Here is a 16,913-nt window from a genome sequence, read left to right on the forward strand (position 1 = left end):
CTCCATGGAAACCCTTTCTTTTCCAGAGTGACAGTGGCACAGTTAGGAAATTTTATACGACGGGTTCATTAGCCTTTTGGGCTCCTCCTCCTTAGATGGTAATATATATATATATATAACTTCACTTGTTTCCAACTCTGGTACATTTCAGGGCCATACTATTTGGGCTGCTATTTCGCCAACTTAAGTTCACACCAAAAGGTGAGGCAAAATTGTACATTTCCCACCCCTGGAGTGCCTTGCTTTCACTATGGCACCCAAAAAGCAACAACAAAAGTGGGGGGCAGCCTTGGTGAAGCCCAAATGCGGCAACTTCTCCCCTTTGGCCCACCACAATGCAGCTGCACTGGTTATAGGTCCATGGGCTGAAAGTGTCCCCAGGTATCTTCCAGCATCTCCTTCCTGCATCCCCAGGTATCTTCCAGCATCTCCTCCAAGTTCCACCAGGCTTGTTGCTTCCTGGCTAGTCCAATGTGCAATGCCATCGGTGGCAAATTGCTTGGACTCTGGAGGGATGTTGCTTCTGCCATTCCACAGCTCCCTTTGGCCACTGCTTGGTAATGGGGCAGGAGAGCTGAAAATAACGCCAATGTATTTCACACCTTTTGTTTTAGATAGTACACAGGTAAAGGTAAAGGTAAAGGTACCCCTGCCCGTACGGGCCAGTCTTGACAGACTCTGGGGTTGTGCGCCTATCTCACTCAAGAGGCCAAGGGCCAGCGCTGTCCGGAGACACTTCCGGGTCACGTGGCCAGCATGACAAAGCTGCATCTGGCGAGCCAGCGCAGCACACGGAACGCCGTTTACCTTCCCGCTAGTAAGCGATCCCTATTTATTTACTTGCACCCGGGGGTGCTTTCGAACTGCTAGGTGGGCAGGAGCTGGGACCGAGCAATGGGAGCGCACCCCGCCGCGGGGATTCGAACCGCCGACCTTTCGATCGGCAAGCCCTAGGCGCTGAGGCTTTTACCCACAGCGCCACCCGCGTCCCTTACACAGTACACAGGTAGACAAGTCTAAAAAGCACGGGACACAAGTTTTCACAGCCCTCTAGCAGCTATGTTGACTCATTTACCAGAAGCAATGTATTTAGTGTTAACTCTGGAAGTGTATACTCCTAGGAGGCTAAGTTTGGTCAGAATCAAGTATACACTTCCAGAATTAACACTCAATACATTACTTCTGGTAAATGAGCCACCATAGAGGGATGTGAAAATTTGTGTCCCGGGCTTTTTACACTCATCTACCCATGTACTATCTGAAACCAAAGGGGCACATTGGTTGCCAGATGTGAAATATATTGGCATTATTATCAGCTCTCCTACGCCATTATGTGGCAGATGGTGAGTTGCTGGGTTTGGGAAACATGTGCCACTGCTGTCTGATCCTTGGGAGGCAGGTATACCTGGTGCTGAGTTTTTTGTGCTGCCAGGTACTTCTTAGCCTGCATCAGGCTGGCACTGGAAGCAAAGGGTGAGAGGTTTGTGTGGAGAAACCTGTCTCTTCCTAGCTGCTATTTCAAGAGAGATCAGGAGTGATGGCCTTGTAGGCAAGTTACTAGTTCTAATGCCTTTTTCTACCCTGTCAGCCAGTTCCATAAATAACCCCTGTCAGCTTTCTTTTTATAAACCTACTTTAAAAAAAATTCAGAGGGAAATGGGAACTGTAAGGAAGTTTCTAATAATGAAGAAAAAGCATATGTATATATATGGTGATAGTTTTAAGAAAACACCAAACACTGGGGACAGAGCCAATAAATAAATTATGGCTTAGTGGAACAGAATCTCTTGGCATTCACCTTTTAGAGTAGGTAGACATAATTGCGTATTGCATACTGTTTATTATATTTACTGTATATGGGCATAATTTAATTAGCTGGCTTTTAAAAAACTACTTTTAGTTGTGTTTCTACAGTCCTTGTTAATTTCTGCTTATATCTGCTTCCTGTTGCTATGGTTGTGTTATCTTAAGGAGTGTGTACAGGTTTGGTGCTGTGAAAATGGTAGAGGCAGTTTTGCTGCTTTTGTAAAAGGAGTGTGCTACTTCTGTTTTGAGGCAAGCTTTTGTTTTTGTTTAGGTTCCATAACATGGTAGAACTTAAATATCAAAAGATCTGCCTAGAGGTGGTGTCTTGTGGCGTGATGAATTTACCATTCTTCACAATCTCCACCGCAATTTTTCAACATTTTACGTTTTAGGGGAAAGGAGGAACATGGCTGGGCACTTGATTGAATAGTTTGCAACACTAGAATAATAATAATAATAAAAAATCTGACCAGCAGCCACTTGCTCAGGGTGTTGAGCTGTTAGTATTTGTAATTTCATTGAAAATGTATTTCACAAAGAATAGATGGAGAAAGGAGGTGGTAGCTGACAATTGGCAGTTGGAAATTGGCAGTTGGTTGTTTTTTTCTGTTAGTTCTATTTTGACTGTGAAGGTGAGAGGTGTGGAGATTTCATGCAGACCCTGTCTGGAGGAGTTTGTAAATAATACTGTTGCCAACCTGACAAGTAAAAATTAAAAATATTTTCAACTATTTGTGTAAGATGTACTTTTTTTTCATCACAAATAGCCAACATGAGCTACTGTCAAGCAATGTGGGACTGAAGCTGAGGACTCTGCAGGTAGCAAGTCCCTTAGATCTGAGCAGCCAGGATTGTGAGTTGAAGGAGGGAGCTATGTCCACATTATTATTATTATTATTATTATTATTATTATTATACCGCTCTTCATTTTAAAATCTCAGGGTGGTTCACAGGCTAAAAGAACAAGGTAAAATAACAAACAAATACTTAAAAACCAAAACAAAACCCCATAACCTGCCCTCCCACAAACACATTTAATAGGCTGTAGAACATTCATCAGGGACGCGGGTGGCGCTGTGGGTAAAACCTCAGTGCCTAGGACTTGCCGATCGCATGGTCGGCGGTTCGAATCCCCGCAGCGGGGTGCGCTCCCGTTGTTCGGTCCCAGCGCCTGCCAACCTAGCAGTTCGAAAGCACTCCCGGGTGCAAGTAGATAAATAGGGACCGCTTACCAGCAGGAAGGTAAACGGCGTTTCCGTGTGGTGCGCTGGCTCGCCAGATGCAGCTTGTCACGCTGGTCACGTGACCCGGAAGTGTCTGCAGACAGCGCTGGCTCCCGGCCTATAGAGTGAGATGAGCGCACAACCCTAGAGTCTGGCAAGACTGGCCCGTATGGGCAGGGGTACCTTTACCTTTACCTTTAGAACATTCATCAGCCAAAGGCCTGGTTGAAGAGGAACATTTTCGCCTGGTAGCGAAAGATATAGGAAGGCACCAGATGAACCTCCCTGAGGAGAGCATCCCGCAAACAGGGAGCCACTGCAAAAAAGGCCTGTTCTCATGTTGCCACCCTCTGGACCTCTCATGGAAGAGGCAGGTGAATGGCCTCAGATTATGAATGCAGAGTCCGGGGCAGTTTATATGGGGAGAAGACAGTCCTTGAGGTATCGCGGTCCTGAGCCGTTTCCCATCAGGCAACAGGCAATATTGGCCCAAATCCTCCTGATTTCAGAAGTCAGGTGACCTAGGAGAGCCAGCCCTATATACCTTTCCCATCTATATAGCACCAACGTCTGTTGCACTTCTCATTCAGGATGAGTTGCTGGCTTTCCATGCTACTAGAGTCTTCCTGTGCCTGGGTTTTGTTTTTTTTAATGACTTAGGTTTCTTGGCCTATCCATCTTCCCAGACGCCGCAAACACAGGAATCATGTCAGTGGCTTTGCCACCGCCATCTCAGCTATGGACTCTACTGTTATGTACTGAAGTCCTCACCCTGGGCCAGCAGGGGGATACTGTAGATATGGAAATGAAGGACCGAAAGTGATGTTCAGTGATTGGATAGTTTGTATGCAAATGAAGGATTGAAAGTGATGTTCAGTGATTGGATAGTTTTAGAAAGTTGCTACAGTTACGTTGTTCTGGAGCTCTATATAAGCAGGCTGACTGAGCTCTTCAGTTCAGTTCTGTTCCAGCTTACAAATAAAGAGCTGCTCTGGAAGAATCGCTGTGTCGTCTGATATGTTCACTCACAACTTAACATCTACTACCCTGGCAGGCCCCATCTGCTGTGAAAGCCTGACTAGATCACCAAAGCAACCCTGCCTGAAGCAAATTGCCTAGACTGGAAAAATCAAGGTGGGCTCTGGGCAGCATGTGTACAGCAGCTCTTCGAAAGAAGCAGATGTGAAGCTAAGTGAGAAAAGAGAGATCTACCTAGGTTCCTTTGTAGCCAGGCACAATTAGGGCTGGATTCCCCCCCCCTTTCCCCCAGCCCCCTGCGGTGGTGCTTTTAGCAGCGGCTTTGACCTGTAGGAATTAGCAAGTGAGATTGTAAAATCCCTCATGCTGCAAAAAGCTTCACCTGCTGATTCCTAAAGATCAAGCCATTCTAACAAAGAAACAAGAAGCAATGAACCACGCTTTGGACTGCGTGGATCAGAGATGGGTTAGGAGCAATTTGGGGACATGCGCGGACTCTGTGTGATGGGTTTCCCTACTTCCTCAAACTGCTGGCTGCTGGGAGGATGACGAGTGAAAGTAGGGTGCTGTGGGTGACCCCCAACCCAAGCAGTGCAGTGCAAGGAGGCTGATCTAATCCCTCTCCCAACACTGTATGGTCAGCCATGAATGTTGAGTGCTGTGATATTATGAAAGTGGTAGAGGGGAGGGGATCAAAACTCTCTCGCTAGTGCTACGTTGGCAGGTTCAGAACCAGCAAGCTGTGTTGCATTGTTGTAGATTAGGGGCGGGAAAGAGAATTTGGAGGTAGTTGTGCAGCAAATTGTTCAACCAGCTCCCAACCTGAGAGCAATTTGGTGTGGAAGAGAGCTCTACTCACTCCTCTCCATACAGGGGCAGAGTGTGAGGAAAAGGAATCTTCTCTTTAAGGTCTAATCTCTCTTCCCCTGCTTTCACCACTGCCAGAACTTTGAAACTGTTGTCTAATGTTCTTCTTGTATGGGAGCTGTTATGTCCTGAAGTTCTCACCCTGGGCCAGCAGGGGGATACTGTAGATAGTTATGCAAATAAGGGATCGAAAGTGACGTTCAGTGATTGGATAGTTTTAGAAAATTGTTACAGTTACGTTGTACTGGAGCTCTATATAAGCAGGCTGACTGAACCCTTCAGTTCAGTTCTGTTCTGGCCTGTGAATAAACAAGAACTGTTTGAAATATCGCTGTGTCGTCTGATATTTGATAATTTGAGCACGTACAGCCCTCAACAGGGGTGCATTCTCTCTCATCAGAATAATATTTTCCCGCATGCTTGACAAACCCCCTAGCACGCAGAACAAAACCAAAAGCCTAGTATGGATCACTGTCCCACTGTTTGGCTGGCATGCATTCACCAGTTTGAAATTGGTTCCTCCCATCCCTTTGGTTGCTTTTATACAGTTTATGTCAACCGACTCGTCCTGGAGTGAAGGTTGGTGTTGTGGTAGCATCATGGGGAGTTGCTCCCATTTGGATTTTGCAAATCACGTTTCTGCAGCCTAATGCTACCAGAACTTCCTACTGGAGCATTAAAGGATGTAGGTACATTCGTGGTTAAGTGTATGTCATCCTACAAGGGGAGGAATCTTCTTTTCTATGTGCCACCACTTCTTTGAATCTTTGTGGATGTTTTTGCTTCGGCTGCAAAGCACAGCAGCAGAAGGCCAGCATATTATTTAAGTAGCTGGGCTCCTTCCCTTTGAGTAAATCTGTCTAGGTGGGCTGCTGCCTGCTACCTCTGGCAGAATCTGCTCCAGATCCGCTTCAGCTCTCCTCCCAGAGGGAACATTTACTAATGGATCATTTCTCTGACAGGGGTGGAGCTCCATCTTGCCGTTTAAAACCCTCCTGGTTGACAGATCTACCTGATAAATGGCTGCAGCAGATCTGTCAGAGCTGGGCTCCGTTTCAAGCCGTAAATGGGAGTCCTTCCCAGTTGGCAGGTCTGATGGTCCCGTTATGTGTGTGTCCTAGGGCTTTTGCCCAGTTTAAAGAAATGGTGTAGCCTAGTGGCAAAGAGACTGGCCCTGCAAATCAGAAGGTTGCTGGTTTGAATCTCATGTGTCTGCCATGAACACACTAGGTGGCCTTGGGTGACTCACTCTCCCTGCCCCAGTTGGTAATATGGGAGATAATTATACTTGTCGTACCTCACAGGATGCTGTAAGAATTACATCTAGATAATACATGTGAAGGGTTTTGAGCACTGCATATCGCTATGCAAATGTTATTATTAATTGATTGATTAGCTTATTAAACCTGCATATATTTGCATATGATTAAAACAAAGATCAAGAAGCAAAAGGAAAACCCAGTAGGGTACTGCATGTGTCACACTAGGCACGAGAGAGAAGAAAATAGGATGCTTCTTTTGAGGTGGTACCACCGTGCCAAGTTGGTTGTATACAGTACTTGTAAAAAATATGATTTAACATATTTAAAATTTAAAAATCTGCCTCGTTTATCACATAGGTTTTTTTAATATAGCAGCAGGTTTTTTGATGTTTAACTGGTTTGCTGTTTGCTTTTTTTTAAAAAAAGTTGCAATGCTAGTTTTATGTGCCTCTATAAACAGCCTCCTTACCATCAGAGTTTGGAGTGGGACACCAGTCAGCGACTCCATCCTGGATCTGATACCAGTGACACCAGCTTTTTCTCATACGTGTCCTGTGGGAGACACTGGTGCAAATGCACCCTGCCCTTCCTTGTTGCACCCAACTTTGGGTTTTACATTTTCCGTTCTCACCGGCAGCCTAATTGCAGAAGCTGCTTTCCCCGTGCGACTTTTAAAATGTCAGTAATCCTCTTCAATTTTCCGATTCCGCCCAGCTTCACTAATGGCTGATGCACTCAATGAGTCAGACGCTCTCTCCTAATCAGTAGCATCTATGTGCGGTGGCAACCCGTACCGCTTGCTTCTGTGCAATAATTCAGAGCCAACTTGAAAATTATCTAAATATTGTAATTGCTTTTCTCCCATATTAAAAAAATTAATTATTTGTCGTTTAGCAGGGTGCAGATGCATGTTGACTCTGAGAGTCCACGGCTAGTGTATCTGACCAATGATGGCTTCATCGTTTATGAAGCAAATGAGCTGAGTTATTCCGTATGTTGGAAGCCAGCTGGGTAAGACTCGGGTCAGAAAGACAGGACGCTCTTTGCCACTCGAGGCAAAAACAGATAATGTCCCACCCCCCACTGCCGCCACCCCCTCTTCTGAAACCCCCTGCCCCCAGTACTGAAGGCAGCAGGGGAGTAAAGTAAAGAAGTCTGGCGAGGAGCAATCAACAAGCATTGCACTCCTCAGAGGCTGGATCTGCTGCCTGAGGCAACTGCCTCACCTCGCCTCATGGTTGGGCCTAGTGCTTTTTTCCCCCAGCTGGAGCACAGTTCCAGCATCTCTCAGGCGTGCGCCATTGCAGGCCAACACTCCTCCCACCCACTTCTTGCCTTGACATACTTCCAAGAAGCCCAAAGCAAACATTTCAACTCAAAACCAGCCAGCATATGCGAATCTACACTTTAAAAAAATAAATCCATGACTTCACCTAGCTGCTAGCTGCTGCTAGCCGCAATTGGTCAAGCTACGAGGTGGGGCCAATTCAGATGTCCTTTTCTCCCGTGTAGTAGCAGCAGGCTTTGAGTTTTCCACCCAGGCCTCTAACATTTCACATGTTTGCGTTTGCGCGAGGGCCCTTCCGAGCTGCCCTAGCCGTCCGCCTGAATCTAAGAGAACATGGGAGGTGGGGTGCATTTATTTGACCGGCGCCAGAACCAGGAGCGACCCCCGAACCAGTTAGTGAGAGAGTTTGCCGTAGTTTTTAGCAGCTCTGTGGGTGGTGAACGTGGCTGTTGTCAGATTGGCATCCGTTCAGGGCTGCCCCATGGTGAATTCCGGCACCTATTTTTCTTTTTAAAAAGCACTGGGCGGGTCAGCCTTGTAGGTAACTTGCAGAATACTAAAGGTGCAATATCCTGTGAAGTTCTCCAGTGGTAAGGTATAGGTAAAGGGACCCCTGACCATTAGGTCCAGTCGTGACCGACTCTGGGGTTGCGGCACTCATCTCGCTTTATTGGCCGAGGGAGCCGGCGTACAGCTTCCAGGTCATGTGGCCAGCATGACTAAGCCGCTTCTGGCGAACCAGAGCAGCACACGGAAACCCCGTTTACCTTCCCGCCAGAGCGATACCTATTTATCTACTTGCACTTTGACGTGCTTTCGAACTGCTAGGTTGGCAGGAGCTGGGACAGAGCAACGGGAGCTCACCCCATCACGGGGATTCGAACCGCTGACCTTCTGATCAGCAAGTCCTAGGCTCTGTGGTTTAAACCACGGTGCCACCTGCGTCCCATTCTCCAGTAGTAGCCACATGGTAATCAATGAGCAGTAGTGTGCTTTGCACAACTCCCGCTAACTTTCATAGGGATTGCTCCAGAGAAGATCCCTGGGCACTGATTCCCCCAGAGGCGCTTCTAGAGTTTCTTGGGCATTAAATGGGCACATAGATGCACTGCCCGCCTGCGAAAGACAAGTCCAAGTCCTTTGCTGGTCCAAATGACTCTGGGCTACGAAGTGACTGAATATGGATGTGACACCAGTAGCCCCTGAACTGCAGAGAGGTTTGGTTGCCTAGCTATGGGAAATAAGTTCCTGCTAGAAAACGAGAGAAGAGCAGAGAGAGAGAGAACATTGCTGCCTTTTCCATAGTGATGGGCTCCAAGCCAGATTCAAGGGGAACCCTGTTTTAACCATAGGTGCCACACACTTCAAAGTCAAGATTATCCTGGTATCTATAGAGACCTCATGCTCCTGTCCTGACTATTCCCTGCTGAATTCTACATTTCCTAGTGTTTAATATCTGATGCCAATGGGCAACACAGGAAGAACTCAGTTGTAATCCTGTCCACAGGTTGCTCTACTTGTGTTTGTAGAAGCACATTTTTGGAATACTATATAAAATACAGGATTTGTAAGCATCTGAGAGGGGGGGAAATACTACAATTTTTTTAGGTAAAGGTAATGGAATCCCTGACCATTAGGTCCAGTCGTGACCGACTCTGGGGTTGTGGCACTCATCTCGCTTTAGTGGCCGAGGGAGCTGGCGTACAGTTTCCGGGTCATGTGGCCAGCATGACTAAGCCGCTCACGCGAACCAGAGCAGCTCACGGAAATGCCGTTTACCTTCCCACCGGAGTGGTACCTATTTATCTACTTGCACTTTGACGTGCTTTCAAACTGCTAGGTTGGCAGGAGCAGGGACCGAGCAACGGGAGCTCACCCCGTCGCGGGGATTCGAACCGCTGACCTTCGGATCGGCAAGTCCTAGGCTCTGTGGTTTAACCCACAGCGCCACCCGCGTCCCAACAATTTTTTTAGCAGCCAACAAATAATACCAAGCCAGCCTAGTTACTCTCATGCACTTATACCCACCCTTTCTTCCATCATGGCTATGTTCTGCCTGCACTGCTGGAGGCAGTGGACCTCTGGATACTAGTTGCTGGAAATCCTGAGAGGGGAGAATGCTTTTGCACTCAAGTCCTGCTTGTGGTCTTCCCTTGGGCATCTTGGTTGTGAGTCCTGGAAGACCTGCTCCATGTCTTGCAGGCCTCTTTCCACCTGACCGGGGCGGGTGGGACCTGGACTGACTCCATCTACAAAAGCGGAGGCTTCTGAACAGACACTTGGGCTGGGGTGTTATTTAGGAGGTTTTGGTGTGGAGGTATTAATTTTTGTGTATCCTTATTTTAGATGCTGTTGTGATTTATGTGGAAATTGCTTCAACTTGGTTTTGTACTTTTTGATGTTTTATTTATTGGTTATGACTACTTTAGTTATATGGGACGCGGGTGGCGCTGTGGGTTAAACCACTGTGCTGCTTGGGCCTTCCGATCGAAAGGTCGGCGGTTTGAATCCCCGCGACGGGGTGAGCTCCCATTGTTAGGTCCTAGTTCCTGCCAACCTAGCAGTTTGAAAGCATGCAGTGCAAGTAGATAAATAGATACCACTCCGGTGGGAAGGTAAATGGCATTTCCATGTGCTGCTCTGGTTTCTCCAGATGCGGCTTAGTCATGCTGGCTGGAAATACTGTCTGCAGAAGCGGACAAACGCTGGCTCCCTCGGCCTGTAAAGCGAGATGAGCGACACAACCCCAGAGTCATTCTCGACTGGACTTAATTGTCAGGGGTCCCTTTACCTTTAGCTTACTTTTGTTATGTTTGTAATTAGGTATTTTTCATGTTGTAAGCTGCCTTGATCATGGTTTTAACAATGCAAAGGCTGGAAAGGCAACATACAATGACCGCTCCCCGCTTAAAACGGGGGCGCCCTTTGCGTGGACGCGCGCAGCCCCTAGATCTGGAGCGGCTCCATCAGCATAGGCTTGGCTTTGCCTTCCTTCAGGTGGGATACCTGGAGGTCTCCGCCTACCTCAGTGAGCTGCCCAATCCCACCTGGGGGAAGTGTTGCCAAGGAGACCAGGCCAGGTAGGGGAGGGACTACCTGCCCACACAATAGAGGGAGGATCTTACCTGGGAATCCTCACTTGGCTCCAGAGCTTCTCCCACCCTACCCACCCTCAGTTAATGTCTTATTTTGCAGGTTAACCTTTCTTCATAGGTTTTGCGGGTTAACTTTTCTTCACAGGTATGTGGGCGCTGCTACGTTAAGGTCGCTGTTAAAGGGCCGGAAAGGAATTTCCCTGCATTGGCAGGTTTCGCCTTTCCCGTAGCAAAACGTCACAACTTTGGCGGTATCAGGCCTTGGGCGGAATCCTTTTGTCCATCTTCCTCTTGCGGCGGCGATACCAGGGTCCCCCTTTAAAGGGGTTTTCTGAAGGGAGGCTTTGGCCATACACTGAAAGGTTGTCATTGCTCTTCCCTGCGGCGGCGGCGTTACGGGGGCGGCTATCTCTGCTTGAACATATGTTCTCCAGAGGCGGCCCATTCCCCCCCCCCCCCCACACACTGGATAACCCTGATGCTCCCTAGGTCCCCGGCTGGGGACCGGGGAGGGAGAACACCCAATGCCTGAGCCAAGGTCTACCCACATTTGAAATTAATAAAGTTGTGGCCAATTTAATCCCATAGCACGTTGTCTTGAGTTGTTATTCCACATGACGGGGGGACCGTGCAGGATCTGGGGACTCCGCCTGTCCACGCAAATAGAATTATGTATGTATTTCACAGGATGCTGAACTGGATGGGGCTTTGACCGGATGCAGCAGAGGCTTTCTTAGGTCCTTAAGGTGGAATACATGTGATTTCCAGGAGGTCTCCTGTGAAAGATGCTGACCAGGACAAGACCTGCTTAGTTTCAGCAATTTGATGGCCTTGTGCCTTCACTTCAGACCATATCTTGAGAGTTTAAATGCTTTAGGTCGGACAACTGGTTTGCTGTACAAAGGCAACACACTTTTACTTGCAATATGGGCAATGCACTTTTATTTGATTATAGAGAATGGCAAACGCTAAAGTCATGTGGGCAGAAAAGCTGTGATTAATGCACAGGTAGAAAATTAGGCTTATAAAAATGTGCTTGAAAATATGAGCTAATGGATCATTGCTGAGCAGGAAAGGGACTTACTTGGATGGGGAATAAAAATAAAATATAACATCTGTTGCCGCAAATATGATGCACTCAGAGCCATGAAATAAAATTAACATTTTAGAAGGTAAGGTTCTTAGGGATCTGGGTCACTTTCTCTTTCAAGCTAGTAATGGGAATCTCTGTGTCTATATTATTGTCATCTAGTCTCACAGGTGCTTTGTGTGACTATAAAGTTTCTTTTGGTTTATCAACGTCTCTCACCTCAGGATCAGATGTTCTGCTTTCTCAGTTTCCAACCTTGTTTCAAGGCTACCTATACATTCATCCTCAGTCTTTGAATAGTTGGTCTCACAGTCCCTCTTGCAGGCTTCTACATTCCTTCTTAACAGATGATAACTGGCTTTATTGCACTCAAAGGAATGAACACAAGACAACACGATATGTGCCATTCAAGCTGTTTTTCTTTTAAAACCACCTCTCTTGTTTGAACTCTTATTTCAGCCTTAAGAATGATGGTTAAGGAATTAGATATTTGCAAATTCCTAAATGAAATGACCTGATCCACACCTCTTGGACCAATGTGCAGGTCAAAATTTGTCTACCCTTCACATTTCACACTCCTCCAAAATCTTCTGGTGCAGTTCAGACAAACTCTTGAGTAAGTCATGGAATATAAGGAGATCTCTTCATGTGGATAAGTAACTGCTTAAGAAACAGGAAGCAGAGGTTAAAAATAAATGAACAGTTATCTCAATGGAAGAATGTAGAAAGTTGAATGCACCAAGGATCTGTATTGCATCCTATTTTTGTTCTGTTATTTTTCTGTTTAATTATTTTACACCAAATTTAAATTTATCTTTGTAGATTCAGTAAGGATTGCACATAGACTGTTTCTGTTTGGCATTTGATATTTGATATTTAAGGGTTTGTGTGTACAGTCCTATATTATTTGAGCAGTTGAGTGGCTGTGGAACATAGCTCAGAATACTACAAACATAGAAGGCTCCCTGTTCAGGATGAAGCTAAGGTGGGAAACCGGTTAAGCCAGTTTGTAGCTGAAGCTGGTTGTGAACTGTACTAGTTGACCAGCATGTGGGGTACCACTAATCCTTCTCCCTAGAAATGTTTTGCAGCTCCCTTAAGATGGATTTTGCTTTAACAACAACAAAAACAAGAACACATTCATGTTTAATGTATAGACATTAGCACTATACTTTAAAAAATAAATAGGGTAAACGGCAGCCGGATGAAGGAGTGAGGAGCAGGAAATATGCTTGATAGAGGGGTCAGAATTGCTAGTAAGGAGGACATCTGTCAAACGCATTTTGAAAGCTAAGGGAGCTGGGTTACCTTATGAGAGGTAAAAAAAGAGAAAGCCCTCCACTAAAGGTCTGTCTGAACCAGTGGTGTAGCGTGGGGGGTGCAGGGGGGGCCGGCCGCACCGGGCGCAACATCTGGGGTTAGGGCAAATCCACGGGTTAGGGGGTGCAAATTACTTGCCTTGCCCCGGGTGCTGACAACCCATGCTACGCCACTGGTCTGAACACATCCTATTTGAAGCCTGCCTTCAAGCGATACTGAATAACCTATGTTTTATCATCAGTCACCTTTAATAATCTGTATTTTAAAACAGAATTATATTTTATGTATTCCTTATTTGATTGATGATACTGGTTGTTGATAACCAATATTTGAACTTAATATTTAGAGTTTGTGCTGATTTTATTGCACCTGGAGCAAAGTTGTTTTACCTCTTCGCTTGACTAGTATTCTGCATTGAAATACATCTGTTGTCTTTAGTGGATGCTGAGCCCGGGGATTTTTTGTTTTAAAAAAAGAGCCTTTCCTGGCCCTCACAGGTATTTTTCCTGTTGCTACCCTGTTGCTACCCTGTAAGATTGTAAAGTGAATTTGTGGTCTTTGATTTGTTAACCATAAAACAACTCCCTGTCCTCTCCTTAATTTTAACAAGAGCGTGAGTTATTGACCCAACAAATGGCTTGTATCACTATGGCTTGGATAAACGCAGTGGATGTTCCAGTTTTGGAACGAAATCTGTATGATGGAAGTAGCAGCAAGCTCTGACGCAGTTTCTGTGCAATTGCAGGAAACGAGGTGATTGCTGTGGACTGGAAAGGGCTAAAAGATGTTGACCAGATCAATATGGACAGCACCAGCTCACTCCATGGCAGCAGCATCCACCGGCCGTCCACCGAGGTAAGGATCCATTCCGTGTCCTCTTAAGAAGACAGAGTATCAGGATCAAGTTTGGAGATCATAAAGTGACAGAAGGCAGTGTGCTTCTTTGTTTACATTAGAGAACGAGTCCCAGGCATAGTTTTATTCATTTTCTGCACAATTGAATTTTGAGTTGAAGCAGACTACTTGATTAGAGCCAAATGAGTTTGATTCCAGGTACATGAAACTTTGGGACATCTCAGATGTTCTCCATGAAGTGGGTATCTGGGACAGTTTCTAATCTAAACAATTTCCCCAATGGTCTGGATGTGTGTTGGCAATACTGTGATATTCTCTATATTGTGAGCCAGACCATTATCTCCCCTACGTCTCATGGGCCGAGTATGACAGGTGTGTGGGACCACCCACCTGTAATCATCTGATGTCGCAATGATGTTGGTTGCCCTGTTCTGCCTGCATGGATCTGAAAGAGCACTTTGCAGAGATAGCCACTTTCAAAGTGCCACTGGTGGCTGCCCAGTTGGCAGAGTGACAGGGCCTTTTCAGTGGTGCTTCCCCATTTGCAGAATGCCCTCCCTCATTATTGACTTTTGGAAGGAATTGAAAAACATTCCTGTTAACAGAGGCATCAGGTGGTTGAAAGCCACTGTTCCTGGCAACTCCTAGATCTCTAGTTGATAATGTTTGCAATGGTGTTTTTTTAAAGAATGCTTGCAGCTGTTTTAGTTTTAGTTGTTGCTGTTGTTGTGTTTTTAATGTTTTATTGTGTTTTATACCTTGTGGGGCACTTTATAAGACCTGGCAGAGACGTGTGCACAGCACTTCATATAGGGATTTTCAGGCATCACCTTTTGACTGAACCAGGTTATTACCTGCTCCGTACCTGATGTCATAGACAACTGATGACAAGTTGGCATGACTTAGCCAGCATAATTAGGTCTGGAAGTTGCCCACTCTTGGTATAGAGGCAGGGGTCCTGATAGCCAATTTTCAACAAAAAGAGGAAGAAGAAGAGTTTGGATTTGATATCCCGCTTTATCACTACCCGAAGGAGTCTCAAAGCGGCTAACATTCTCCTTTCCCTTCCTCCCCCACAACAAACACTCTGTGAGGTGAGTGGGGCTGAGAGACTTCAGAGAAGTGTGACTGGCCCAAGGTCACCCAGCAGCTGCATGTGGAGGAGCGGGGAATCGAACCCGGTTCACCAGATTACGAGACTACCGCTCTTAACCACTACACCACACTGGCTTCTCAAGGAGAAGCTTCCTTGGATGGCTGCAGCAATGCAAAAGGATGCTACAGAATCTGTAGCATATTCTTGCCTTGCTGTTGCCATACAGAGAAGAATCTCCTCTTTTTGCTCTAAATTTGCTGTCAGATATCTGCCGTTTGATTACCAGGCAGTGGTTTCCGTAGACGGTGTTATTTTTTTTGTTTGGCAGCCGCTTCACCATCTGTAATTTTATGCATGTGAGTTATCTATGTAATAAGCTTCAGTGAATGCAATCTGATGAGACCTTTGGTCTTTTCAAAAGATGAATACTATTTTTATTCAGACAGGCCACTTTAGCTTTATGAATCTCTCACCATTGCAAAATGCAATGAGGTTGAGAGTTTCATTTCAGTACATCTCTGCTAAGCTGTAGGGGATGACTCCAGAAATCCCTCTCTTTGTGCGATGATGGTTGGTGTCAGTGAGTTACCAGGATGCCACCTAACCCGCTGGCACTAGAGTGGCTCAAGAGGGGACTCATTCGGTGCCATCTAGCTGATCTTGTGAACTTTCCATCTCATTGCCCATTGTTGGAGAGCAACTGCTGGACCAGACAGACCCTAGATGTGATCCAGCATAGGTACTGTCTACTTTGACTGGCAGCATCTCCCAAAGTCTATGTTTAATATTCAAGGCTTATCTTTAGAATAACTAGACAAACTCCCTCCCTCAGCTAAGGAGATCTGTGCATATAAGCAGGCCTGTGAGCACACATCTACTGCCTGGATTTGGATAAATTGGATGTGCATTCAGAGGCGCACTGTGCATGAATTTGAATGGTGGGCACATTTCCGTGCGCTTTCAAATGTGCATCCTCATTCTCCTTTCCATGCAACTAGCTGTGCATTACCGTCATGTATATTCATGACGAGCTGGATTGTGCATAGGGTGTGTGTCACAGTTTTTGCCTGCGAGTTTGTAATTTGAAGAAAACGGGACAGAGCATGAAAGAGACTGAAGAGGGGAATTGAAGGGCTGAGCTGAGGTGGGGAGGGAAGAGAAGCAGTTCAGTCAGGGCAGGGCTGGTTAGCTTGTGGCTCTCTAGGTGCCGCGGGACTACAACTCTCATCAGACACAGCCAGCAAAACCAATCGTTGATGGGAATTACATCCCAGCAGCCCCTGCAAGGCCACCCCTGAACTGGGGACAGAAGCATGTGAGAAAAGCTAAATCTTAATGTGTGTATAGCCAATGCAGAACATATATTTGCACTGAAAGGGAATTCTGAAAGTAAGATGGCACAATAGAAAATGGAGGGCTAAAGGAAAGAACAAAAGGAAGACAGGGCTCATGAAGAGAAGTTGGAAGCAGCAGAACCAAAGGAGCTTGAATGAATGTAGAAAAACAGGAAAAAAATTGGGCAGCATGCAGGGGAGCAGAAGAAAGCCTCTAGCCTCAAGGTACAGAGAGCTCCATATTGTTGTATAAATCTATATGCACTTAATCATCCGTTACTGTTGTGAATAAGCTTTTAATCTTGCGCATTCATCCCCTTTGAATGTACGTCTGCTGGTGTCAGAGATCTAGTGTTCAGCCATAAAAGACTGAAGGGGTTTGATCGCCATGGGATTCCTAATCCCAGAAGAGTTTTATATCTATTTTCTGCGTGTCTGTGGTTCTCTCTCCCTTTCTCCCAGCCCACCTCTGTCCTTCTCTTTGTCTCTTCATCTTTCTTATTCTTTATGTAGCACATGATGGCTGCACACGTACGGCTGTGGCCATCAGGAGCAAATTGGACCAAGTGTGGACATCATGTTATATGCAGAGAACTCACATGTGATATTAACTTGGCCTCTTCTTTCTCCATAGCAAACACGGACAGATTTCTCCTGGGATGGCATTAACGTGAGTACCGTCCCCATTCCCTAAGACAG

General features: G+C 46.1%; 1 protein-coding gene across 2 annotated transcripts in view; it reads left to right on the top strand.

Annotated features, from left to right (window-relative positions):
• FAM131B (family with sequence similarity 131 member B) overlaps positions 1 to 16,913 on the top strand; it is a 51,945-nt gene that overhangs the window by 21,109 nt on the left and 13,923 nt on the right. For both annotated transcript variants that reach the window (XM_077921001.1, XM_077921000.1), the window contains exons 2-3: positions 13,675 to 13,784; positions 16,849 to 16,884. In XM_077921001.1, the coding sequence (XP_077777127.1) occupies positions 13,675 to 13,784; positions 16,849 to 16,884 (146 nt within the window). The remainder of the gene's footprint in view (positions 1 to 13,674; positions 13,785 to 16,848; positions 16,885 to 16,913) is intronic.

Source organism: Podarcis muralis, chromosome 17, assembly GCF_964188315.1.
Source record: "Podarcis muralis chromosome 17, rPodMur119.hap1.1, whole genome shotgun sequence".
Lineage (NCBI taxonomy): Eukaryota > Metazoa > Chordata > Lepidosauria > Squamata > Lacertidae > Podarcis > Podarcis muralis.